The following is a 27,894-nucleotide window of genomic DNA, read 5'->3' as shown; positions in this document are numbered from 1 at the left end:
ATGGCGTTGCGTGTCTCCGCACTGACGCAGACGGAGAAGCATAAATCAGGCTTTAGTGTAACGTAGCAGCTGAGCCTGTGTAAGGCAACACTGTGACTCTGGAGGAAAAAGAGGTTAGCTCTATTCCGTGAACCCTGGTGACCAAAGATCCTCTTTTCCAGACTGGATGTGTCCTCAGCTGATCAGAACCAAAGCGTTGGATCTTTAATCTCCTGCGTTGTTCTGAAGCAGCATCTTAATCAGCTCTCCTGCTTTGTTTCTATTGCAGCTGTTAGCTAAACACGGCTAAAGAAAACCTGCTACCACTTCAGGATCATCCATCAGCATGGACACAGGTACTGGTGTGTGTGTGTGTGTGTGTGTGTGTGTGTGTGTGTGTGTGTGTGTGTGTGTGTGTGTGTGTGTGTGTGTGTGTGTGTGTGTGTGTGTGTGTGTGGACACAGGTACTGAATGAATGACTTTATTGCCTCTGTGTGGTGGGACACAACAGTGTACCTCATCTATGAGATGGAATCTAAAATAATGGCTTGTATTTTAATAAAGCCTTTAGGGTTGTCAAGGTGTGAAAATTTAACCTCACGGTTATTGTGACCAAAATTATCACGGTTTTCGGTATTATCGCTGTATTTTTTTAAACGTGTTACGTTTTCAGACAACTAAATAAACCCTGAATATCAGGAAAATATTGTCCTCAGTTTGTGTTTAAATTTTGCCTAAAATGTGTTTTTTTGTAATTATGTTGTTTATTTGTTTACATTTTTCCCCTTTAGTCTGTAAAATACCAATATTTGCCCATAACTTCTTATTTTATGTTTGTTTGATGTCGTCATTTTACAAATATTAGATCAGATGACACTCAGTACTCAAGTAGCCTTCTAATCAGATACTTTTTTATCCTTACTTGAGTAATAAACCCTATTGGAAAATATTGTCCTCAGTTTGTGTCCTTCCAGTGAGCTTTGCAGATGTGGGAAAATGTCATCAGGCAGTAATCATTGTTAAATTCATAATTATTCTCGGAGAGAGACCAACTCTTATCTGCCCCTGGGAGCCCCGTAATGCATAGCGTCATTTCAACATGGCGGTGTCCGCGACACGGTTCATATGCAGGTAGCGGCGCTGCGGCTGCTTTATATAGCGACTCGTTGCATTCTCCCTCAACCCAAATCCTCGGATCACGCATTTTAGCTAAAACGCTAACGTTAGCTTGCCTTGCGTTGACTGTAGAGTTGTGGGTGATGGTCACGCAGATGTGTCATGAGATTTGAAGCGTTGCTGCCTTTCAGACTCTTTTTCTGCACGTGCTGCAAACAGGATAGCCGTCTTCTATCAACTGTCCCTCGGCATTCTTCAAATATCCAAAAGATGCCCGTACTTCCCACTTTGTCTTCTTTGAGGGATAATAAATGTCCTGAGCGCTGCCGTCTCCTCCTTTGACCATTATTTCAGCTTTAGCTTCAAGAAAGTTTTGGTTGTAAACAACAAAGTGCGCATGTGCCGCCGGCAACTTCAGCAGATTCAATTTCAATTCAATTCAAGTTTATTTATATAGCGCCAAATCACGACAAGAACCGTCTCAAGGCACTTCACATAATAAAAATTCCAATTCAGGTCAGTTCATTAAGCCAATCAGAAATGTTTCCTATATAAGGAACCCAGCAAATTGCATCAAGTCACTGACTAGTGTCAGTGACTATACAGCAATCCTCATACGAAGCAAGCATAAAGCGACAGTGGAGAGGAAAACTCCCTTTTAACAGGAAGAAATCTCCAGAGAATCCTGGCTCAGTATAAGCAGCCATCCTCCACGACTCACTGGGGATCGAGAAGACAGAGCAGGCAGACAAAGACACACACACACACACACACACACACACACACACACACACACACACACACACACACACACACACACACACACACACACACACACACACACACACACACACACACACACACACACACACACGTAATGTGTCTACAGTTCTATTATGATGTCTTAGTAAATATTGTATTTGGTGAAAGATAAACTTTATAGTATTTATCCTAGTGGATCTATAATTAAACGGATAAACTAGTAGTAGCACATCAAAAGTCAAGGAGAGCAAAAAGTTATTATCAGGAGAGAGAGAATGTTTTAGTGGTTAGCAGCAGTGTGCTAGACGATGGCCCCCTCCATGAGGCCACCACAGCTCAGCAGAACATCGTCGTAACTTCTTCTGGGGAGAAAAACACTTACAGAGAAAATAAAGTTAACAGCTGAAATAGCAGAAAATAGTATAGTTAAAGAGCAGACTGTAGAATAAAGCAGTAGAGTGTGAGAAGTAGAGCTGAAACAACTAATCGATTTAATCGATTATAATCGATTATTAAAATAGTTAACAACTTTTTTAGTCATCGATTAGTTGTTTAATAATCATATTTTACCGCATAAAGTCTATTTTTTACCACAATCTGACATCGGTTACAATCTGTTAAATTTGCCGCCAGTGGGTGGCAGTAATGAGCCACTGATCTACCAGTGGAGCCGTAGAAGAAGAAATGAGCCAATAAGTGCCCTCGGTTTTCATGACGTATCACGTTACTGACGCTCATCTTGCTGTGAGAGATGGCGGATCAAGAAGAAATACGGAAGAAAAATAGAAGCGACAAAACAAGAGAAACCCTGGACAAAAACCTCATGAGTACTGGAGCATTTCACTCTAGATGCTTTTAAAAGACGGGTGACCTGCAAAATATGCAAAAACCATGGCACGACGGAAGCACGACGTCCCTATGTGAACATTTGAGACGAAAACATGTGGGAGCTGATGCAGCAGAGGAAAGTCCGGTGAATCCGGTAAGTAACAGAAAATAAACAAGCTAACACAGATCAAATTTGGGAGCCGAGTTCGTTATAGTGAATGTTAAACAGGTTTTTTTTGCCGCGTCAGTCTACGGCGTTCTACTTCTGATTGACTAGATGCAATCGTGAATCTCCTCCGTGTTGTGTATCATGCGCTTGCCAAATTTAGCACGTCTGTTTATAAGAATGTTCTCGTTAAGAGAAAAACGGCACAAACCCATGCTCCTCATTCAAAAAAGGACAACTCAGCGGAGAAAAATATAGAGACGAGCTGTGTCCAGGTGAATATAACGTGGCATAGTTGTACACTTTCAATTTTTAAATACAGGAGAAATTCAGAAAGTCCTTTTTTTTTCCTATTAAAAGGCTGTTTTACTGTCTAACGCTGTAAAACGCCTCACAACACATTTTTATCAAAATAAATGATCACTGTATATTGTTAATTAATTCAAATAATGTAATATTGATTAAGTGTTGTAGTGTGTGTGCTGCTTTATTTTATATGTGTACTTATTTCAGTCTATTTGTGTTTCTTATGCAGAAAAAAACGAGCAACGATGGACAACTACATGGGGAACAAGACACTCACCCCCCAGCAATGAATACCGCTTACAAACTTTATTCTAGATTCTGCATTATTTTTTATGCAATTTGCCTCTTATATTTTGATGCCCAAAATTATTCTGGACTGATATTTTGCACTGTTTAGCTCATTTTACACCGCTGACTGTGTTCATGTGCAATAAAATAGATTGCAGTCAACTGCACAATTCTCTTATGTTTTTCTTTTTCTTAACTGAAATGTATTCATCACTTGTATAGGTTAAATAGCTAAACAATAACAAACCGATTAATCGATTAATCGAAAAAATAATCGACAGATTAATCGATTATGAAAATAATCGTTAGTTGCAGCCCTAGTGAGAAGTGGTCATTGTGTCCTCCAGCAGTCTAAGCCTATAGCAGCATAACTACAGAGATAACTCTGGATAATCTATCCTATTTAGATGGAGGCATGTTGGAGGCAGGGCAAGGGAGAGCCCTCTTTACCGACTGTACACTCCACCTCCCTCTACTCCCCCACTTGTCCAGATCTGGGCTAACATCAGATTTTAACCACAGGCCCTATCAAATAAAAATGTTTTAAGCCTAGTCTTAAAAGTAGACAAGGTGTCTGCCTCACGGACTAAAGCTGGGAGCTGGTTCCACAGGAGAGGAGCCTGATAACTAAAAGATCTGCCTCCCATCCTAATTTTAGATATTCTGGGAACCACCAGTAGACCTGCAGTCTGAGAGCAAAGTGCTCGGTTTGGAATGTATGGAACAATCAGATCACTGATGTATGATGGAGCTTGATTATTAAGAGCTTTATACAGTTGTGGTCAGAAGTTTACATACACTTGTAAAAAATATAATATAATGTCTCTACTGAGTGTCCCGTTATTTCTAAAACTCTGATTTTTCTCTGATAGAGTGATTGGAACAGATCCTTCTTTGTCACAAAAACATTCATGAAGTTTGGTTCTTTAATGTCTTTATTATGGGTTAACAGAGAAAAGTGATCACATTTAGGGCTGAAACAATTCCTCGAGTACCTCGAATAATTCGAGTACAAAAAATCCTCGAGTCAAATTCTCTGCCTCGAGGATTCGTTTAATTCATATTTAATTAATTCATGGCTTTGCAAACGCACGGGGTCATGTTTCACCCGGACCGAAATAAGTGACGCACATGCCCACTGGACTGAATGCACACGGGAGTAGCGAATGTAACTTAACTTTCTCTTAAGACATTGCGGACAACTTGAACCCCGGTGGAGTGCGAAAAAGACAGAAAATGTAAAAGTTGTGGAACCATTTTTCACGTCGTAAGGTGGAAAACGTAGTCCAGTATAAATACTGTAAAATGGATTTAGCCTACCACAACACCACATCCTCCATGCTGCAGCACCTGTAAATGTCACTTCTGCAAGCGGACTCGGAGCCTCTATAAGATAATGCATTTTAGCCTGTTTTTCTTTATATTCTGCAGACACTGTGCGACTTTTTCGTTTGTAGCACTCAGTTTCAGCTCACACCGTACATCTGCAGGTAGCAACACGTCAGACTTAAAATGTGCTAAAAAATAGCAGTTTTTACACAATATGTCGGACTTTTTATTGTGTTATTGATGTCTGTTGTCCCTCGGGGTTTCTGCAGGAGGACACGGGTATTTATGAGTGACGGAGGAAAACGAAAGAAAGTAAATAAATGTTTTGTGATCAGTATAATTTGACAAAACCACGGCAAACATGCTTTCGACAATCCTTGTTGTGTGAGAAAAAAAAGTGTAGAAATTAAAACGGACGTGTGTTAATAAGGAAACAGGGGCGAGCTGTTTGCGCCGTGAGCGGTTCTGGTTCTGTTTGGGCCGCAGCCGCTCGCAGCGCTATCCTCCTAGTTTTTCTCTGGCTTGCAGGCTAGCAGATTCTCGCACGAGGGGAAAATCGGCTCAGGTTGTATACTTATTTTTTGCACAGGCATTTGTTTCCTGTGAAGTAAAGTTGAAGTGCTGAAGTTTTGCAAACTTAATTTTGAATAAAACTTGAAGAATAACTGGCAATTGCTTGCTCATTTTAAGAGGTCTTTCATAATTATAACATGCAATTTGATATAATGGTTTACAAACACAAAAGGGTAATTTATTAGAGTAGTCGATTAATCGAAAAAAAGATTCGATAGAGTACTCGATTACAAAAATATTCAATAGCTGCAGCCCTAATCACATTTGCTGGGTCACAAATATACATACAGCAACATGAACTAGCAATTTTGGTGACTTAGAAACGTGTCAGTGAACTGAGCTTCATAGCGTGGCCTCTTAACTTCTTGTGAGTGATTATGAGTGACTACAGCTGGTGACTTCTCTTAGGCCAGGTAAATAGGGCTCATTGGATACAAACGCCCACAAACGCTATAATGGGAAAGTCAAAGGAGCTCAGCATGGATCTGAAAAAGCGAATTATTGACTTGAACAAGTCAGGAAAGTCACTTGGGGCCATTTCAAAGCAGCTGCAGGTCCCAAGAGCAACAGTGCAAACAATTGTTTGTAAGTATAAGGTGCATGGCACTGTTTCATCACTGCCAAGATCAGGAAGAAAATGCAAAAAAACGCAAGCTATCACCTGCTGCTGAGAGAAAATTGGTAAGGAGGGTAAAGAGTGAACCAAGAATCACCAAAAAGCAGATCTGCCAAGAATTAGAAGCTGCTGGAACACAGGTGTCATTGTCCACAGTCAAACGTGTTTTGCATCTCCATGGACTGAGAGGCTGCCGTGCATAAAGGAAGCCCTTGCTCCAAAAGCGGCACCTTAAGGCTCGACTGAAGTTTGCTGCTGATCACATGGACAAAGATGAGACCTTCTGGAGGAAAGTTCTGTGGTCAGACGAAACGAAAATCGAGCTTTTTGGCCACAATGCCCAGCAATATGTTTGGAGGAGAAAAGGTGAGCTCTTTAACCCCAAGAACACCATGCCTACAGTCAAGCATGGTGGTGGGAATATTATGCTGTGGGGCTGTTTTGCTGCCAATGGAACTGGTGCTTTACAGAGAGTAAATGGGATAATGAAGAAGGAGGATTACCTTCACATTCTTCAACATAACCTAAAATTATCAGCACGAAGGTTGGGTCTTGGGCGCAGTTGGGTGTTCCAACAGGACAATGACCCCAAACACACATCAAAAGTGGTAAAGGAATGGCTAAATCAGGCTAGAATAAGGGTTTTAGAATGGCCTTCCCAAAGTCCTGACTTAAACCCCATTGAAAACATGTGGACAGTGCTGAAGAAACAAGTCCATGTCAGAAAGCCATCAAATTTAACTGAACTTCACCAATTCTGTCAAGAGGAGTGGTCAAAGATTCAACCAGAAGCTTGCCAGAAGCTTGTGGATGGCTACCAAAAGCGCCTAATTGAAGTGAAAATGGCTAAGGGACATGTAACCAAATATTAGCACTGCTGTATGTATATTTGTGACCCAGCAAATGTGATCACTTTTCTCTGTTAACCCATGATAAAGACATTAAAGAACCAAACTTCATGAATGTTTTTTGTGACAAAGAAGGATCTGTTCCAATCACTCTATCAGAGAAAAATCAAAGTTTTAGAAATAACGGGACACTCAGTAGAGCCATTATATTATATTTTTTACAAGTGTATGTAAACTTCTGACCACAACTGTATGTGAGAAGGAGGATCTTAAAATCTATTCTGAATTTAACAGGTAGCTAATGTCGGGAAGCTAAGACAGGAGAGATATGATCTCTCTTTTTAATTCTCATCAGAACTCTAGCTGCAGCATTTTGGACAAGCTGAAGACTTTTAACTACATTCTGTGGACTTCCTGAGAGTAATGAATTACAGTAATCCAGTCTTGATGTAGTAAATGCATGAACTAGTTTTTCAGCATCACTTCTGGAAAGGATGCTTCTAATCTTAGCAATATTCCGAAGGTGGAAAAAGGAAATCCTACAAACCTGTTTAACCTGGGATTTGAATGACATGTCCTGGTCAAAGTTAACACTGTAGTGATCTGTAGTTTGTATATTTATACACAATAATTAGATCTAAATATTATAATCAGAAGTGGTCGTTTTTATCATCAGGGAGTTTACTTAAACACTCTTTATTGACTGAGAGACAAGAAAAGAGAGAGTTGGGATCGTTTAAGAAACTTTAATTTCTATAAATATAAATTCTTACAATCTACCAGGACTATCTCTGTGATGGATGCATATGGATTTGGATGTTTCGTGTTGGTGTGTGTGTGTGTTTCAGAATCTCTAGGCTGACGTAGCGAATCTGGTTGTTATGACTAGGCTACCACGAGGCTTCAGAAGCTGATGACATGAGCAGCCATTTTGTGCCGTGACTACGTACCCATGGAGTCTCCCGTGTTAGATCAGGAAATGCCAGGTCCTCGGACCTTCAGATGTACTGGAGCTGGTAGAACAGCGGTCACAGCACTACAAAGCCCGTCTGCGGATCGACTCCCAGTAGTAGCGGCAGGCGTCAGCGAGTTCAGCTCGTATTTTGAAGGGACGTCGTCTTGTTGTTCAAACGACGGAGATCTCCAGCTTGACAGTTCTCAGCTTAAAGTAGAAAGTGCATCTGGCCAGGCTGCACCTCTCTTTTGCGGTGATGGATCGAGAGCTGGTGGAAAACTACGTTGAGAGTATGATGTAATTCCTTTGGAACTCAGATCGAACAGAGTTGAGGTTAAAATGGAACTGAGTATAAAATGGCGTTGCCTTGCTTTTTATCTCCTAGTTGTTTACAAATCTTAGTAAACCGGATTGGACAACTTCATTAAAGGCACAGTCTGCAAGATTTAAATGTAGAATAACTTTAAAAATGTTTTATTTTGACCATCTGACCCAATTTTATTAAAAAAAGTAAATAATCTTTAATATTTCAATTTTCTCCTAAGTCCCTCCCCTGCCCTGTAGAGCTCAGCCAATATTTCTGCAAGCCTAACGCGTTGACCAATAGCACTGCGTTTCCACCAGGGGGCAGCTGTCAATCATCGAGCACGAGCAGGTCTCAGCGTGCACAACAGTGTCACGCGCCTCACTCGGCTTACTGCAGAAACATGGAGCAAAATTACAGATTCCTCGACTGCCTTCCACATCTCAAAAAACATTTAAAAAGTTTAAAAGCCCTTCTTCAAAAGTGGCTGTGAGACATTTAAGACAGTCGAGTAGAATTTACATTGGAGATTGTTTTAAACGATGGAGAGATTTTCGTGATCTACACGGCCCGAAAACGGATGAAGAGTTGGCAAATTATCTTTTGGACAGGTAAGTTATTTATTGTTTTTCGGATACATTTACTTCAAATCTTTCTTTCACTGAAAGAAGTAATAGAGCAAACCAGCTTTGTATGCTTGGTGTCCTATTGGCTAATGTAGCATTAGCTTGAATGCTAAGTCGACATGAATCGATGCTAGTCAAACTATTTATGCTATTTTTGGAAGAAGTTTGAGTAACGAAAGGGGATTTTAGTTTTTTTTATATGGGAGCTAATGATTAGTGTGGCGTTTAACTATAGGCCATATCAGTGTATTGTTTTAAGCTCTTGTTTATAACTTCCCCGTTAGCGGGGTTCAGTTAGCATCTTGAAAGCTGAATTAGGTGTTTACACTTTCCTGAGCTGCGTGTTTGATTAAAATGAGTAATCAGCAGCTCATGTAGCACTTGTAGAAGTCTGAGGAGATGATTCAGCAGTTAGAATTAGGTGTGATTGATCAGGAACGTATCCAAAACCTTACGTTTCCATTAGCACCGAAGGACATATTGTGCTAACCTGGGTGGGCCACGTGTACAGATTACTGTCTGAGTTTGTGGTCTTACCTACGTGAAAACTCCATATTAAAGTAAAAGGAATGATAATCAGCTCATGCAAAAATCTGTGAAGGCTGGGGAGACTTGTTTAGCTTGTGATCACTAATTTTTGGGCTTTTTTACAGTCATCAGTCCAAATATGAAGCATCAACATCTACACCATTGAAGCGCCAACTGTTTATTTCTCCAACACCAGTGCCAGCTCTGTCTAGCATTCATGGAGAGTCATCTGAAAGGTAAATAGCTGCGTAAAAACCTCTACCAGGAATATTATAATTTTGCCTCTGTTTGTTTTAAGTTAGTGGTGGATTATTTTGAAAAAATTCTAGAAATGGGATAATGAATGACTATAAAAAATGTATAGAAATAAATAGTAAAACTACATTTTATATAGCGCCTCTCAAGATAAAACTCTTGAGGCACTTCACAACAACAAAATTAAAAATATTTAAAAAATATATATTTTTTTTATTTCAAAGTTTATGAGAAAAAAAGAACACAATTGTGTTTTTAAAATGTAAAGAGAGAGACAGGAAATTTTTTGTAAAGAAGGAATTAAGTGGATCCACAGAGAAATGCGTAATAAGTAGAGGGAGAAAAATGAGGAGAGGGTGATGATGACGGCCAATAGACGAGCTCTATTACCTTCAAAATGACAAAATATGTATTGATTCTAATCATATTCTTGTGCTTGTATTTTATTTTCATAGGGATGATAATTTGGAGGAGGCGATGGAACAAGGTGAAACTAAAAAAGAAGGATCTTCACAAATGTAAATACAAGGTTGTATCGGTATTTGGCTGTCACATTTGTTAGGAAAAGTAAACAATAATTACTTTTTTAGGTTATCTTGTGTGGGAATTGAAGCAAACATTGATGAGGAAGAGTTCAACAATATTCAAAACTCTGTGTAAGTATTCAGATGTTAATAAAATGTGTCTAATTTTCCATACTAAAAATTTTATATTGTGTATATTCAGGATAGAGTCATCAGATGACACATGGTCACCAAACAGAGAACCAGAAGTTGATTTGTCTTCAGACGAGGACGAAACCATCGAGATGGACAGCGGTACTGATGACAGCGGTGATGAGGACTACACACCTTATACACACATAAGGTATTTCCTTTTGTTTAACATTCTATAAAACTGCAATAGCGCATAGTTAATAAAAAGCTTTTGTTCACAGGACTGGAGTGGCATTACAAAAAACATTACAACTTGAGACTCTGCAAGAAATTAACATTGAGGATACAGTTCATGACTGTAATATCCCAGAAGCAACTGATGCAACACCTGTACCAGATAAAGTAGTGGTCAACATTCCTGGAGACATAATTGGTCAACCGGTTTCCATGGTGTACCACAAGTGTATGCAGCAGCTTGCAGAGTTCCTTCTCTTGCCAGTCCAAGTATGTACGGAGAAAGACCCACAAACATCTGAGGAATGTGGTGCCTCTGCACCATTCATTATCAACATTTCTTCACGAGGAACAGCTATGATTGTCAAATGGGTATGTTCTTGTACATAACAATCCTTCAACCTAAACCTTCCAAGATATTTGCTAATATTTCTGTCTTTTACAGTGTTGTCCCAAGAGCCATGTTGTTTGGCAGTGGAATTCTCAGCCAACGGTCAAATTTGGGATGCAAGCTGGAGATTTTATGCTCTCTTCAAATATACTCCTGTCAGGCAACAATTTTGCAAAAATTGCCCTCATGTTTAAATACATGAATATGGGCATGGTGACCCGCAACACTTTTTTTTCAGTCCAAAATGCATATTGTGTGGACACCATAAAAGAATACTGGACTGAAAAAAGGACAGATATTATTTCTGAGGTGAAAGAAAGAGGACATGTTGTTGCACTAGGTCTGTTGGTATTTTTATCTATGTAATAAATGTTATGCAATATTTTAAACAACAAATAGTTATGCCTAAAATCTGCTCCAACAGGTGATGGGAGAATGGATAGTCCTGGCTTCTGCGCACAGTACTGTACATACACTTTGATGGACAATGACACCAGAAAAATACTCTCCATTGAAAACGTCGATAAGAGAGAAACTCAGAGGAGTTCTACAATAATGGAGAGGGAGGCTTTCATCAGAAGTGTTGACAAGGTTAGCCAAGAAGTGAAACTATCAGAAGTTTGCACTGATGCCCATTCACAAATATCTGCTCTTTTCCGTAAGTATAACACAGTTTTGCACTAAACACACATCTTTAACCATTATTAGTATTGCCTTACAGTTCATTTTATCTGTGTCAGGAAAAGGAAAGTACAAAGACAGTGGAATTGAGCACACCTATGACATGTGGCATGGTGCAAAGAACCTGAGCAAAAAAATACATGCGATACGTGGCAATTATAATATATAATAACTATAACGATGCTTTTGATGGACTTTATATATATTTTTTAACAGGCAGGTAAGCAAAGGGGATGTTCCATTTTATTACAGTGGAACAAAGATATCTGTAACCATTTTTGGTTTTGCTGCAAGTCGCGAACACTTATGATGAGTTTTTTGTAAGTACATTATTTGTATTTTCATATAAAAAAAGTGAATGTAACTAATCGCCACATGTCTTAGGACATGTGGATCGGTCTACTCCACCATGTGACTGGAGAACATGAGTGGTCTCTGGATGCTTGTCAGCATGATCCTTTACTAAGTGACAGAGAGAAAGACTGGATTCAGAAAGGCTCCACTCCACACAAAGCCCTCAGTGACATCATTCTCAGTGAACGCTGGCTGAAAGAAGTCCCAAAATATTTGAAATTCAGGTACTGTATTTAATTAAAGCTATAAATAATAATATAATTGTTCTAAATGTTAAATTCTTGTTTTAGATCTACAGCAAATTTGGAGGCGTTTCACAACCATCTCCTAATGTATGCAAGCAAAAGATTCAGTTACATCCCACCTGTTTACGAGGCACGGATACTGCTTGCTGCACTGGACTACAATCACCACTCACATCGAGAAGTGAAGAGGAGAGCAGATGGATCGATACAGTATGTATTTATTTATTTATATTTTTAATGAAACATACACTCATGAATTAATGATTCACTGGTCCAATTTTAGTCATTTTTTATTAACAACTTCCTCAGATGAACAACCACAACGCTCCTAACTGCTACATATTGGTTTAACTACATGTTGTCAAGTGGCCAACTGTAGAATCACAGAAACACCACATTTTCAATAATAGTGCCTCCAGGTGGGGCTTACCTAAATTACTTTTAATTTAAAACACTTTTTCAGCTAATTTGTTGTATACTACAAGTTAGAGCCCTACACGGGCCTAAAATCTGAGCCCGTGTCCGGCCCGGCCCGAGGGGGTGGAGCCCCAGCCCGACCCGGTCCGAAAAGGTTTTCAGGATTCTCTGGCCCGACCCAAGCCCGACTTTTTTTTAACCAACTAAATGAAAACAAAGTGCGTCAATCCTGACCAATGTGTTAAAAGACGTGCAGGATCCGATCAATTTGTTTTTCCCTCATTTACCGTCACGGAGATAACAGCTCAGTGCGGCTCTGGTGGTAATCTAGTTAAATTTTATCTCTTTCCAACAATTTTCACAAGAAAACAGAACAGTTAAAAGCAGGGCTTGTGTTGACCGGATAGTTCCCGTATTTGACCGTTTATTTTGACGGAGAAAGAATAGAAAGAATTACCCCGACACATGCAGACGCACTGACATTTTATCCTACGCACATCGCAGATGTAGCTAAATCACCCAAGAAAAGATTTCCATCTGAACATCTGAGCTGGACACTGCTCAGCGCAGCTTGCTGTCAGCGCGTACGTATGGTGCACATCAAGCTGAAGTTGTGGAGATTGGCTTGGAGAGCGTTGCAGAACCAGAGCGCATGCGGGAAGGTTCCTCCCACTGAAGCAAGTGTTTTCCAAACCCTGTCTCTCAGAGAGACTTGTCACTTAGGGAATGTTCCCTGATTATGAAACTTTGGCTGAATAGTGCTTGCTCCTGTTTCCAATGTGGCGACACATCCAGGAGACTGTCTGAGGAGAAGCCCAGAATCTCACATCCTCTTCAGCTCAGAATGCACCTATGATTGCGCACAAGCGTGACCCGTCAACCCGGTCTCACAGTCAGACTGGATTGGGCCTGTTCAGGTTTACGCAGACAATCTTTACATTTAGAATTGACTTACAGATGTAAAATTAATTCAGTAAAATATAAAGCATTTTATTTAAATATCCATTCATTATTTTACAAGCACAGAGAGCCGCCTACAAAGTTTAATTACTACAATTAAACGTGACAAAGCCTGGATTTTTATTCTGAACAGTCTAAACATGTGTTAAAAAGAAACGTATGACAAAAGTGGCACCTGCTCAGTAAAACCACCAACAGGGTGTAAAATATCAAAATATTGTAGGCATACAGGCTACAACTTCTGGATCCACTTTATATAAATCATTTTATTGATTATCTTCTTATGAAAGATAACTTTGACGTACATGAGCGACCGGTACTGGCTGCTGTCACCTGTTGTGAGCAGCTCTCTGCTGTCTGAGGGTAGGCCCCGCCCACAACGCCGCGGCTGCTGTGGCTCCCAGTGTTTTCTTTACTGTGGGAAACGGGTAATAATGGCTCTTTGATGGGAACAGGTTGCCGACCCCTGGTTTAAGTGTTTCAATTTTTTTTTAATGAATTCGATTAAAAATAAAGGAGCCCGGCCCAAGGGCCGTCGGGCTGGGCCGACCCGAGGGCCTAGGGCTTCAGTGCAGGGCTCTACTACAAGTTATGGCATGTGTCATTTCAGATACCATAAAATATTCAACAAAAAATCAAGATGCTGGAGGCTGTATTCTGAGAAGGTGGCAAAAGAATACTCCTACATCCCAGAGATCCAAACCATGATCGTCAACCAACGTTTGACAAGCAAGAAAGGTCTTCCTCGACGCTACAAGCTAAAAAAAAAAAAAAAAAAGGCCTGTATTTGATATAGCGCCTTCTAGAGTCCTAGAACCCCCCAAGGCGCTTTACAACACAATCAGTCATTCACCCATTCACACACACATTCATACTCTGGTGGGGATGAGCTACAATGTAGCCACAGCTGCCCTGCGGCGCACTGACAGAGGCGAGGCTGCCGAGCACTGGCGCCACCAGTCCCTCCGACCACCACCAGCAGGCAACGTGGGTTAAGTGTCTTGCCCAAGGACACAACGACAGCGACAGACTGAGCGGGACTCGAACCAGCAACCTTCCGATTACGGGGCGAGCACTTAACTCCTGTGCCACCGTCGCAGCTAAGGCCTGAGGATCCAAGGCGTTACGGTTTGCTGTCCGGAGTTCCTGCACCATCAACAGAGGAACTTCTACAACACCTACGGACTTGCGGTCATGGTAAAATAAAACATTATCTGCCTTACATCTTCCACACAATAGTCCATTGCTAATTGAGTTTATTTTTTATTTACAGGTAAAACTTTGCCACAGACATAGGTGTTGGGGGAGGCAAGAGAAAACCCAAAACCTTCTTTATTTTTGTTTCCTGTGTTTTATTTATTTATTTATTTTTAAATAAAGATATATTTTGGGGAAATAAGGACTAATAATTTAAAAATGTATGTAAAATGCTGGAGGTAGACTTAAGTTTTTGTTGTTGTGCAGGAGTTTAAAATTTATGGTATTTTTACAAATGCAACAGAGAGTTATGCTTTAGAACACTTTATTAGAGCATCAAACAAAAATATATAAAAAACAAACTGATGTAAAATATCAAATATATACATTTATTTACAATCGTCTTGGAATAAAACCAGTGTAGTTACCATTGGGGTCAGGGAATTTTTCCCTTATCCTCCAGACAACGCAGCTTGGGATTACTACTCTGCGCCCTCCACCAAGTTTTCCATGCTGCCATGCTACAAATTGTCTGTAAGCTGCATGGCGGAACTGTCTGTTGTCCTCACCAGGGTCCGGGTCATCATAAACCGCTCGAAACTCATTCCACAATGTTCTGGCCAGGCGAAGAACACCATTTTGCAAAATAAAGTCCTCCATGTGTGGTACAGTTGAAATACATGTCTGGGGAGGCTGTTGGCAGCATTTCTTTTCCAAATCAGTTGGCATCTCTCTGCAGTGGGAGCATACACACCATGAAGGTTGATTGGATGTTGGAGGTGTTGTGGCAGGTGGACCAGAGAGGGCAAGTACATCAAAGAGAACACCAGTGTCTGTCCAGCACCATGGTAAGGATGTCAATAGCCTGCTGAGGGTTCAGGTTCTGTATGTGTAGCTACAAACGTGGAAAGAGATGCTACAGCAACAGTTTTTAGGATCATTTAGTGTAATTTTGTTATGCTTACACGTTCAAAGTCTATTCGCTCGGAACGAAGATTCTGAACTCGAGAGAGATCTTCATCTCCAAGGTCCACAGCTGAGTGTCTCGCACTTCTTCGGCCTCTGGATGCACCACGGCTTTGAGATGATGGTGGGCATCTCCTTTTTGCACCACGTCTTGAGGATGCAATAGGAGGTTCAAACTCTTCCTCAGAGGATTCCTCAATCACTGAACTCTAATTTGTATTAGAATAAAAAAAAAATATACTAATATAAAAAGTACTCTTGCATATTAATCAATTTTGACACATCAGGTTTACATCTAGTCAAAAATTTGGGCTAAAGCAACAATAACCAGAAACCCTATGAAAACAACCATGATTATAGGAGGACTACACAGAATGCAGTGTTTATTCATGATTTCAACATAATTTATATGCTTTGATATATTCATCCCATCTTGAATAGCAAAGCAATTAAAAATAAGCTAATTACTCTTAATAAATGCTAACAATTTGATAGGATTAATTTTATTTACAATATAGATTGCCAACTGTTACTGGTATTTTAAAATATAAATATATTTATAGATATTCTTTATAAAATGCCTTTTGTAAACAGTCAGTGTTTAATGTGCTGGTTAAATACAACTTTCTTACCTCAGATAACTCCATTGCTAACACTAGCTCAGCTCTATTACAAGAAGCAATGCTCCGATGTTGACTCGGCTTTTCCTGCGCGTGCACATTGGGAGGTGTGGCTTTCGGCTCTTTCAGGAAGGGCGGGGGAGTGAGCCAGGGGCGGATTTAGGACTGAAGAAGATCCGGGGCTTAACACACACGCGCGCGCACACACACGCGCGCGCGCACGCGCACACACACGCATGCGCGCACACACGTGACACGCACTAGTCAACATCATATATATTTGTCTTGTACCACATAATGTTTAATCTGAAGCTACATATTCAGCATATTCAGGGCAGAGTATTGTTCCTGTTAGTGTTTAGTGTGAGATGATAGTGAATATTCCCTTTCTTTCTCCAACAACTTTACCTGATAGTAAGCTAACTTTAGGCAAACCAGCAGCACAACAAATATTTTCAAATAAGACTCACAAACCTGAGTCAACACCAGTCTCATCAGAGCTGGGGTTCTGTCGTTGTACTTTTGGTCTAAAAAAACGTCCTTATATCCATCTTCACTCATGCGTTTCAGACAGAGACTGCAGAAGCCAGCTGCTGAAGGGCTTCTCTTCAGTCTCAGGTAAACTATATACTGACTAAGTAGCCTAGTGGTTGAGTGTCTGCCCTGAGATCGGGAGATCAGGGGTTCGACTCCTGGTCGGGTCATACCAAAGATTTTGAGAAAAATGGGACCCAATGCCTCCCTGCTTGACACTCAGCATTGGATTGGGGTTGGATTGGGGGGTTAAACCAACAAATAGTTCCCGAGCGCGGCGTGTCTGCAACTCAGGGGATGGGTCAAAATCGGAGAATAAATTTCACCACACACCTGTGTGTGTGACGACTAAATGGGACTTTACAAACTACTGCCAGCTGCGCCCTCTCTGTGTGACTTTGGTACTGCATGTTACTTCCGCGATTTAGATCCGGGGCTTATCATGAAAGATCCGGGGCTTCAGCCCAAGTAGCCGGGCCTAACGCCGCCCCTGGAGTGAGCAACAGCCGTTCGAATTTAAAAATCTCCTCCTCCTCACCCTGACGGCCTCATCCTGCGGACTGTGCCTTTAAACAACCCAGATTCTGACCTACCACAGACGAAAGTTCTGATTGGTTGAGAACAATGTGTCATGCGTTTCCATGGTAATGTAAATCAGTCTGTCTGGTGCAGTCCTGTTTATTCATTAAACACATAACTCATGACATCTTTATTTCACAGATCATTCACCTGATTATTATTGATCAACATATAGTTTGATTAGCTTATCACAAATAAAGTACTTTGATTAATTAATGGGAAGCGTTCTTCTTCTCTTCTGTCTCTTCTCCTGGAATGTAAACATACTGAAACAAACGTCCGACCTTGGCGATTCCTACACGTTGTTACTGTGTGAAGGGGCAGCTGTTAAGGGAAGACAATAGGATCTTAATAACGCTACAACACCAAGGTTCCTTACTTTGTTCTCGGAGATTAATGTAATGCCATTCAGGTCAGGCGATTGGCTAAGCCAGGGATTCCCAAAGTGTGGTGCGAGCACCCCCGGGGGTGCGCGAGGTGAAAAGTGTGATGGCTGCGGAGCTCAGAGAAGTCTGTCATATGTCACCATTAGCGTAGAAGCTCATTTGTGGGTGTGCCAAAGAAAAAGTAAGTGGGCACAATAAATGTAATTGAAAATAAGTATATTTTTGCACGCGCGCGCGTGTCCTCCACATGTGCCCTAGCTTCATAATAATGCGTCGAGCTTCAGCACTCTGGCCTGCGCACGCCAATATGTTCCGTATTTGATCATTTTTAACGGTGTTGGAGGAATCTGAAGGTGGCGAGTCATTCTGGCAGATTGCAATTAACACCCTGTCTCATGCAGGTGTTCTGACATTGTAAACCTCACACACAGAACATTGTGGATGTAACAAAATAACAAGAAATGATTCCCATTCAGGCTACTGACAGCGCGCTGAAGATCTGAAGTTCAGAGTGCGTCTGTCAGAGGTCAGACGTGTTCCAGCGGAACCACGGCTCACAGGTGCACAAGTGATCACATCTGGGCTGGGCATAAGTAATTTTACAACATTGGTTTAAATAGCGCCAAAAACGAGACGCGGTGACTTGAGCGGCTGTGCTGCGTGCGCGCACGCGCGCACACACACACGGATTCAATAAGCGCACACGCTGCTTTAACTCCGGCGCGCCGTCAGACTGAAGGCAGAAATGAACGCTGCCTCCACCGTGATAAAAACTTTTAAGAGGTTTTATAACAACATTTTTCATTCAAGGTCAAATTAAGATATTAGCTTCTGGGATGAGTCGGGTCCGCTACAGCCAGTGACTCCTCATGAACCTGACCACAAGTCCTGTTACTGCGGCATTTGTTATTCCAGTCAGCGTGGCAGCGGATCGCAGATTCAGCCACACCATAAAACAGCAATAAGTCGGTCTGAGGTAAAAGTGAACATCATGGCTATATCTTGTCCCCTATAGACATTTGATTACGCACAAGTAGGTGATCAGCTCAGGTTTACGCAGAACAAAAGGAAGGAGAGCGCTCTGGCCGCACAGGTTAAACGTTTCTACTTTAAGAAAACCGTTAAATTGCATTGTTTATGTGCTACCTGGGCACTCAAAATATTTATTTAAAATTAAATCAAAGGAAATTGTAATGGTATCGAATGTTTATTAATTACTATTTAAAAAATGAAAGTGATGGGGAATTTTTTTAACCCTGTCTGTTTAGCTTGACATCTGATATATATATATATATATATATATAGCCATGCCCTGATGTGGGGGATGGGGGGGGGGGGGGGGTGGGTGCGTCGACATGGTCAGGACATAGAAGGGGGTGCGCGGCTAAATAAGTTTGGGAACCACTGGGCTAAGCAATTTCCTTTTCTGGATTTCAGGTCCAAAGATGAGAACTTCCGTCTTGTCTTGATTTAAAAGCAAGAAGTTTAGAGTTATCCAACTTTTTATGTCCTCAAGACAAGCCTGTAATGTACCCAACCGATTAGGTTCATCAGGCTTAATGGATAAATATAACTGAGTATCGTCAGCATAACAGTGGAAGTTTATCCCATGCTGTCTAATGATTTTACCAATTGGGAGCATTTATATAGTAAAAAGAATTGGTCCAAGCACTGAACCCTGTGGTACTCCGCAAGTAACCCTGGAGTATGAAGACGATTTGTCATCTACGTTTACAAAATGAAATCTGTCAGACAGATGATACGGTGGCTGGTAAGGGTCACCGCACCTACACCGCAGCCACAGTAAATCCACCGAGATAATATATTTGTTAAAAAACAAGACAGTTATTATTATTGTCAACTTTTTTTTTTTTTACTGGGGCTTACCGCTACACCGGTTACTGTGACAACCCTAAAAGCCTTCTAGTGATCTTGTCGCGAGCGTGTCTTTTTCTGTCTGTTCCGTTAGAACCTGGTTCCGTTAGAACCTTGAACTGCGCTGCTTTCTCAGGGTTTGTGGGGCGTCGGTGAGTTTTATTGTATTAGACCCTGGTTTGGACTCCCTAATTAGAATCAGTTTCCTATTTTAAGGTGAAAATGATATGCCGTACTCGTTCTTTTGTGATAGCACACTTCCCTTTTGATTTCTCCTGTTATTTAAAGAGCAAGTAATGTCTAAATTAACTTTTTTTTTTTTTGCTGATGAACTGTATAAATGAGTGTCTAATAGTGTTTTAAATGTGTGTATTCATTATTTTAGCATTTTGGTGCATTTTCTTTAAAAATTAAAAATTCTGCCTAAATACCACAGTATTGCGCCACCTTCAGCTTAAAACATAGAATTTGAGTCTTTTTGAATAAATTTTAGCCAATTGCTAAAGAGTAAGATACTACGTAAACCAGTAGAGTACTACGTAGCAGCTCTGTGTCAAAGTTATAAAGCATCGAGCGTCTCGGCCACGCCTTGTGGCGAGTTGGGAGTTGGATTTGCAAGCGAGTGTAGGAGGTTAGCCGTAGTTCAGCATTAGTATATAGCATTAGCATATCCTAGTCTTTAGCATAGCTTTTAGTGTTATACATACTTATTTAGTGTTAATGTGCCTGGTACTGTAGTTTGCAACCAGCATTTTACCGCAATTCTGCACGTCTCCGTTAAAGAGGGAGGCCATGCCCACCGTGGCTCTTCCGCGATTTAGATGCAGCCCACCGACTCTGCTCCCCCACCACGGCGGGCTCCAGTCTGAGGTGAGTAAGCTAAATAAAGGTTTTACATCTTCTAAAGACAATTCCCTACCTAAATGCAAAGTTTGAGAGACGTGGTTCACTCCATTTAGCTAATATCAGTCTGCACTGCCTTCGGGCAGATTTGTCAAGTTCACAAAATGTGGAACGGGATGTAAGGTTAGAATCAGCGGCGAATCGGAACATATCTCGAAGCCCTGGCCGACAAAACGGTACACATGACTGTCAGGCTCAGATAAAATTCGGGTTGCTTTTGTGTCAGTCGGTAATTCTGCAACAGTGGCTCTAACTAACGCAGCACTAGTTGACAGACATCATTACAGCGTGAAATCCAGCTTTACACCACAGCGTGACCCGGTTCTGTGAGGAATTCTGTTCAGGAGGTCGCATTTCAGGCTGTCCACATCATATGTGACTGACTTTTACGTTATAACAACGATCACACACTAGGAATGTTATAAAGCGCCTATATAGGAGATTCTTTTGTATATTATCTGACTTTATAAACTCCAACAACAATGTGCTTCTATTTTTTTTTCAGGCTAAATCTACCCAGGACATTGGCTGTCAGACTGATTTAGCTGCAAGAATGTACTTGTCCAGGCTGACGTGAAGCCTTACCCGTAGCAAAGGTGAATTATTTTTAATAATCGTCTATGTAAACATTTTATTATTACCTTCTAGTTTTAATTTGTTTTACAGATTATTGTTACACATGATTTTATGCTCTTTTAAACATTTATAAATGTGCTGCTTCTTTGTTTTTGTACATAGCCAGCCAGAAGAGCTCACAGCCGCAGTGTGTCTTGTGTCACAGGGACCGTGATGGAAATTCATCTTCCAGAAAGTCCCAGAGCAGCGTCCACACCCCTGAAAAGACCAAGATGTGAGGTGTCTGCTGTTGATTCCAGCTTCCACCTGAGTGACAGTGCAAGCTCAGTGAACTGTTCAAGGTAAAAAAAATTAAAACATTTCAGAATTTTTAAGATATTAACAATTAAATAAGTATGTGATTACATCATGACATCATGAAGGAGGCTACTGATTCTGGCCCTGTGACACTTGGTGGTGACGTGTGAGCTGATTCACCTGGTAAATAACTTTTACATGAAATATTTTGTTCTTTGTAATCAAAAGTAAATTAACTAATAACCTGCATTATTGCAGGACACTCAGCAAAATATGGACTCTACACCATGAGGCAGGCACATGTTAATAACTCTATAAGAGCACATTAGGTGAGCAACACCACAGATTATTGTACACTGTCCTGAATTTGTTTTCTTTCTGCATCTCATTAGCCTGGCTGATCACCTGATAACTCCTGTCATCTGGTTGTGACAGCATGAGGATGTCCTCACACACCTGTAACCTATCAGCTCATCTGGCAGAATAGAGAGAGAAGAGACAACACCACATCTCCTGTTCCTGGAAAGCCTTCAGCCATCCTTTGATGACTGAGAACCTCCATCAGCTCTGTCTCCTGTCTGCCTACTATTATTATAATAAATATTGTGTTTGACAAGTTTTTTGTGCTGCCAAATATCTAATTTTGATTCCAGTTTTGATATTTTAATAAATATTTATAAATTACATTAATTGATTTATCACATTGTTGCATGTTTAACTAGCTCTATTGTGATGAATTAAACTAGCACCTCACTGTTAAAAGCTCATTTTAATTTCAAGCATGTTTAAGTATTTATGGACATGAACAAAAACAGGAAATATATAAATTGAGATTTATTTAATTAATATAACAAATAAGGGGGAAAGAGTCATTGAAAGGCACATTCTTCTGGAAGCTCCTGTTCCTGACGACACCAGCAGAGGAGACCACCTGCAGACACCAGAGGACCTAGAACCAAGAGAGCAGCTGTTATCAGTAAATAAATAATGAAATCAGGGCAGTTTTAGTGGGCTGAACACATTACAGAATAATTTTCTCATGGGGTATTTTCATAACTTTCTCTGCAGCAGATTTTAACTTGAGCCCAAGGCTCCTGGAGAGCTGCTATCCAGCACGTTTCAGTGGTTTTCCTGCTTTAACGGGTTGGATTAGCTGTTAAGCAGCTCAGCTATTTGTTGCTGATTAAAACCAGGTGTGTTGAAGCAGATACATCCCTAAAACATGCTGAATACTAGCTCTAGGGCCTTGGAGTCAAACCCTGCAGCTAATCTGATGCTATGGCTAACGGCTACTTACCATTCAGAGCTGGTTCTGTTGGGTCGGTCACGCTAGTTTCAGGCAACTCACAAGCTCAAAACAATAAGGCTCAGGTCCGCTTTTCTCCTCCAAATAGACTTGGTCCCTTTCTTCTCGAGTGTCTGGGTAAGGAGGGGGAGAAACGTCCTCCACTTCTAATAACTGCTCAGTGAAGGGAGCTAGCATCGTCTAGTTAGCCGTCGTCTTAGTCACTGCCGCGGCTCCGCCCTCTCAGTCCTCCAGGCAACGCCTACTAATGTTGCAGTTTTTAAAATTGATACGTGGGTGGATTAAGACTCTGAGGGGGGAATTACCACTTCTTTAAAGGATTTTTGCTAGGATCTGCTATTTTTTCACTTTTTGAGCATTTGTCATGATGTGTAACCATGGCAACAAGCTGGTTTACAATCGGGAGCAGCTGATTAACATTGGAAAGTTTGAAATAATAGCTCAACTGAAGCCACACATCCCAAATGAGCTTAAACGCAAGAGGCGTGGATGCAGAGCGGTAGCAAAACGGAGAAAGAGGAAATTCAAACCATCTCTTCCATCGATCATAATGGGCAATGTGAGATCACTGGCCAACAAGATGCATGAACTCCAAGCCCCTTCAAGGACTCAGCCAGAGTATCGGCAGTGCAGTGTTATGTGTTTCTCTGAGACGTGGCTGCAGGACCATATCCCCAATTCCAGCGTCTCTCTGCCAGGATTCCTGACTGTACGAGCATACAGAAATCTGAAGAGGAGCGGGAAAAGAAAAGGAGGTGGAGTGGCAGTGCTTGTCAACAAAAGATGGTGCCATCCATGCCATGTTTCAGTGAAATGTCATCTTTGCAGCCCAGATGTTGACTTCTCGGCAGTATGTTGTCGCCCATATTTGCCAAGAGAGTTCATCAGTGTTGTTTATATTCCACCTTCAGCTATTGCTGAAAATGCATGTGATGCCATCAGTTCCGTTGTCGCTAAGCTACGAACCAGCACCCCAAAGCATTTGTGGCTATATCTGGTGATTTTAATCATGCCTCACTCTCTGCTATACTTCCAACATTTCATCAGTTTGTCAGCTGCTTCACCAGACAAAACAAGACATTGGATTTGTGTTATGCAAATATAAAGAATGCATACATGTCCAAAACAACATCTCCTCTAGGACAATCAGATCACAATCTTGTTTGTCTCTGCTCGGAATATAATCCACTTGTTCAGAGGCAAGCTGTGACAAGAAAAACTGTGAGAAAATGGTCACAGGATGCTGAAGAAGCCCTGCAGGGTTGTTTTGAGACCACAGATTGGATGACAGTCTGCCAAGGATATGAAGAGGACATCAATGCCATGACTGGATGTGTGACTGACTATATAAACTTTTGTGTGGACAATATCATACCCACAAGAACAGTGAGATGCTTCACTAATAACAAACGCTGGATCACCAGTGAACTGAAGAATCTGCTAAATAAGAAAAATAAAGAACCTTCAAGGAGGGAGACAGGGAATTATTGAGTATACAGAAGCAACTGAAGATCAAGATCAGAGACAGCCAGGAGGCATACAGGAAGAAGCTGGAGAACAAACTACAGAGGAACAATGTCAGAGATGTCTGGTCAGGGATGAAGAAGATCACAGGCTTCAAGCAGAGGAAGGATTGCACAGATGGCAGCGTGGACACAGCCAGTGAACTGAACAAGTTCTTCAATAGGTTCAGTTCAGGAACAAACCCAGCATCCTCCTCGCCTGTCCCCAGCCAATCAGACATCCCATCCTCCTCTGATCCAACATTTTCCTGTCAAACACAAGCTCTTTTATCTTCTAACTCAGTCATGGACTCCTCTGGTTCTATAAATGTGTCTTCAACCAAGTCAGGAGATGCTGCTGCCCCATTTACCTCCCCCTCCCACCTATCTGTCTCTAGAAGTCAGGTAAAGAGGCAGCTGGAGAGACTGAACAGGAACAAGGCTGCAGGTCCAGATGGTATCAGCCCAAGGGTACTGAAGGCCATTGCAGAGCAGCTCTGTGGAATTCTGCAGCACCTCTTCAACCTCAGCCTGGCCCAGGAGAAGGTTCCAGTCCAGTGCTGTATAGTCAGTGACTTGATGCAATTTGCTGGGTTCCTTATATAGGAAACATTATTTGAGCCTTGAGACGACTCTTGTCGTGATTTGGCGCTATATAAATAAACTTGAATTGAATTGAATTGAACTGTGGAAGACATCCTGCCTTGTTCCAGTTCCAAAGAAAACTCACCCATCACCCATCAGTCATTGACAGCTACAGAGTGGTTGCCCTGACATCCCACATCATGAAGGTCCTCAAGAGACTCCTGTTGGTCCACCTGAATAAGCAAACTAGGACATATCAGGACCCGCTGCAGTTTGCTTATCGCCATGGATTTGGAGTTGAAGATGCCATCATCCAGCTGCTTCAACCAACCCACTGTCATCTGGACAAAGCAGGCAGCACCGTGAGGGTCATGTTCTTTGATTTTTCCAGTGCATTTAACACAATCCAGCTAGTTGTACTTGCCAGAAACTCCAGAAGACACAGGTGGGGGCCTCAACTATCGCCTGGATTAAAGACTACCTGACAAACAGACCACAGTTTGTGAGGCTGAAGAACTGCACATCAAACCAGATGATCAGTAACTGGAGCACCACAGGGGACTGTACTCTCACCATTCCTGTACACCTCAGACTTCCAGTACAAATCAGAGACCTGTCATCTACAGAAAAACTCAGATGACTCTGCAGTCGTCGGGTGTATCAGAGATTGACAAGAAGCTGAGTATAGAGAGCTGGTGGAGCACTTTGTGGCATGGTGTGGAAACAATCATCTGACCTTGAACGTGAACAAAACAAAGGAGATGATTTTAGACTTCAGAAGAAACAGGGTGGAGTCGAACACTGTTTCCATCATGGGAGAAGAAGTGGAGGTGGTTGAGGAATACAAATACCTTTGAGTTCATCTGGACAACAGACTGGACTGGAGAAAGAACAGCCAAGCTGTTTACAAGAAGGGACACAGCAGACTGTACTTCTTGAGGACGCTTAGGTCCTTCAATGTCTGTAGCAAGATGCTGCAGATCTTCTACAAGTCTGTTGTTGAGAGTGTAATCTCTTCAGCCATCGTCAATTATAGTGGAATGTAGTTTTGGTTTTTTTAACGGTGGCACCAGCGCAGCATCCAAATCTGTCAGAGTGAGCGTCCTCCACATTTACCAAGTGGTTCCGCCTCAATGTGGTACTGCAGGGCTGAGCACTAGAGTTGTAACCTGAGACCGAACCGGAATCGAATCAGCCCGACCGGTTCTGTTGGATTTGGGCCGTGAATAATGTATTTGAGTGGGTTGTCTTGCGGCGCGCTCCGCTCACTCGATCAGCGACTGAGAGAGAGAGAGAGACTGTCTGCTCACACAAGAGAAAGGATCAGAGGGCGCTCCTCCAAACCGATGCTCCAAACACGCGTTATTATTTTCATAATTTAATTATTATTTCTCCTGGAAGCGCTCAGTCAGACCGAGTGCTGTGATGTGGTCTTGGGGAGGGGGCGGGGTCAAAGACGGCGGCTGCAGCGTGATCGTCTCTGTTTTATTTAGGGACACAGAGAAGTTAAAAGGAGAGAGAAATAGAAGATAGAATTTCTTGTTCCACTTTATTCTTTTGTTTCATGATGATAAACTGATGTTAAATTCAGCTTAAAGAGAAACTGGGAGGACGCTTTGGTTCATTTTAGGTTACAGGAGATCTTGTTTCCTGTCTGCTCCTCCAGAGACAGCATGGACATGAGGGTCACATGGACATGAGGGTCACATGGACATGAGAGTTACATGGACATGAGAGTTACATGGACATGAGTTACATGGACATGACGGTCACATGGACATGAGGGTCACATGGACGTGAGGGTCACATGGACACGAGGGTTACATGGACACGAGGGTTACATGGACACGAGGGTTACATGGACATGAGAGTTACATGGACATGAGTTACATGGACATGACGGTCACATGGACATGAGGGTCACATGGACGTGAGGGTCACATGGACACGAGGGTTACATGGACACGAGGGTTACATGGACACGAGGGTTACATGGACACGAGGGTTACATGAGGGTCACATGGACGTGAGGGTCACATGGACACGAGAGTTACATGGACACGAGGGTTACATGGACACGAGGGTTACATGGACACGAGAGTTACATGGACACGAGGGTTACATGGACACGAGGGTTACATGGACACGAGGGTTACAAGGACACGAGAGTTATATGGACACGAGAGTTACATGGACACGAGGGTTACATGGACACGAGGGTTACATGGACACGAGAGTTACATGGACACGAGGGTTACATGGACACGAGGGTTACATGGACACGAGGGTTACAAGGACACGAGAGTTATATGGACACGAGGGTTACATGAGGGTCACATGGACGTGAGGGTCACATGGACACGAGAGTTACATGGACATGAGGGTTACATGGACATGAGGGTTACATGGACACGAGGGTTACATGGACACGAGGATTACATGGACACGAGAGTTACATGGACACGAGGGTTTTATGGACACGAGGGTTTTATGGACACGAGGGTTACATGGACATGAGGGTTACATGGACATGAGGGTCACATGGACATGAGGGTCACATGGACATGAGGGTCACATGGACATGAGGGTCACATGGACATGAGAGTTACATTGACATGAGGGTTACATGGTGAGGGTCACACAGGACAGGTTAGTGGAAAGGTTTGTAGTTAGCTGGTTAGTGAAGGAGATCCATCAGCTGGGTAATTTAATCCTAATCCAGCCCACAGCCTTCTGCTGGTGTTATTATCAGAAAGAATAAAACACACATCTTAAATATTATTGGAAGTGTAGAATTAGTTTTATGTTTTATTATTTTCTGCATCAAACAGAACTTGATTCATTCTCCAACATTTCAGAAATGAACCACTGGGTTCAAATATAATAACAAACTAAGTCAAACATTTCATTTGGTGTTATTTCTGACACCCTTCAACTGTGGCATAAATATTTGACTCTAGAGCTGCTCAGAGACATTAAACAGTCATATATGAACCCATTATGTGTTTTATTATTACATTATGTGTCCTATAGTGTTTCAGTACTTTTTTAGATTTTGTGAGTTTTTGAAAGCGTGTTTTTCTCAGCCTGAGGCGTGGTGTTGAACGAGGAAACAGATGTTTTACTTTGTTAAATCTTTTTAAATGTTAAA

The 27,894-nt window shown here is 41.6% G+C and overlaps 3 protein-coding genes across 9 annotated transcripts in view; 2 read left to right on the top strand and 1 right to left on the bottom strand.

The window, feature by feature from the left end:
* LOC129154106 (oocyte zinc finger protein XlCOF6-like) overlaps positions 1 to 27,894 on the top strand; it is a 49,556-nt gene that overhangs the window by 1,499 nt on the left and 20,163 nt on the right. For both annotated transcript variants that reach the window (XM_070548482.1, XM_070548481.1), the window contains exon 2: positions 269 to 335. In XM_070548482.1, the coding sequence (XP_070404583.1) occupies positions 326 to 335 (10 nt within the window). In that variant the 5' untranslated portion in view covers positions 269 to 325. The remainder of the gene's footprint in view (positions 1 to 268; positions 336 to 27,894) is intronic.
* The window catches only part of LOC129162178 (oocyte zinc finger protein XlCOF6), an 849,318-nt gene that overhangs the window by 812,112 nt on the left and 9,312 nt on the right, over positions 1 to 27,894 (bottom strand). The gene's annotated exons all lie outside the window — the stretch shown is intronic.
* On the top strand, positions 9,472 to 18,982 carry LOC107373491 (uncharacterized). Of its 6 annotated transcripts, none has more exons than XM_070548638.1 (10): positions 9,472 to 9,997; positions 10,070 to 10,346; positions 10,417 to 10,741; positions 10,815 to 11,100; positions 11,185 to 11,418; positions 11,501 to 11,761; positions 11,826 to 12,019; positions 12,086 to 12,250; positions 14,028 to 14,614; positions 14,691 to 18,982. In XM_070548638.1, exons 1-6 carry the CDS (start codon positions 9,877 to 9,879, stop codon positions 11,608 to 11,610), a joined length of 1,353 nt encoding a protein of 450 aa, XP_070404739.1. In that variant the 5' UTR covers positions 9,472 to 9,876; the 3' UTR covers positions 11,611 to 11,761; positions 11,826 to 12,019; positions 12,086 to 12,250; positions 14,028 to 14,614; positions 14,691 to 18,982. The 6 variants fall into 6 exon arrangements, with proteins under 6 accessions (XP_070404739.1, XP_070404742.1, XP_070404741.1 ...); XM_070548641.1 differs by having other exon boundaries at positions 9,472 to 9,966; positions 10,070 to 10,135; positions 10,206 to 10,346; positions 11,501 to 12,019; positions 14,691 to 18,981; XM_070548640.1 differs by having other exon boundaries at positions 10,070 to 10,135; positions 10,206 to 10,346; positions 11,501 to 12,019; positions 14,691 to 18,981.

The sequence above is a fragment of the Nothobranchius furzeri genome, chromosome 2, assembly GCF_043380555.1.
Source record: "Nothobranchius furzeri strain GRZ-AD chromosome 2, NfurGRZ-RIMD1, whole genome shotgun sequence".
In the NCBI taxonomy this organism is placed as follows: Eukaryota; Metazoa; Chordata; class Actinopteri; order Cyprinodontiformes; family Nothobranchiidae; genus Nothobranchius; species Nothobranchius furzeri.
This window is presented reverse-complemented; position numbering and strand designations above follow the sequence as displayed.

What these genes read in the sequence shown, in the direction of transcription:
- LOC107373491 (XM_070548638.1), top strand. Translation starts at nt 9,877, where the DNA reads ATGACAAAATATGTATTGATTCTAATCATATTCTTGTGCTTGTATTTT. An exon ending in AAAGAAGGATCTTCACAAAT is followed by an intron (nt 9,998 to 10,069) that starts GTAAATACAAGG and finishes TTACTTTTTTAG; the next exon opens with GTTATCTTGTGTGGGAATTG. An exon ending in AGGACATGTTGTTGCACTAG is followed by an intron (nt 11,101 to 11,184) that starts GTCTGTTGGTAT and finishes CTGCTCCAACAG; the next exon opens with GTGATGGGAGAATGGATAGT.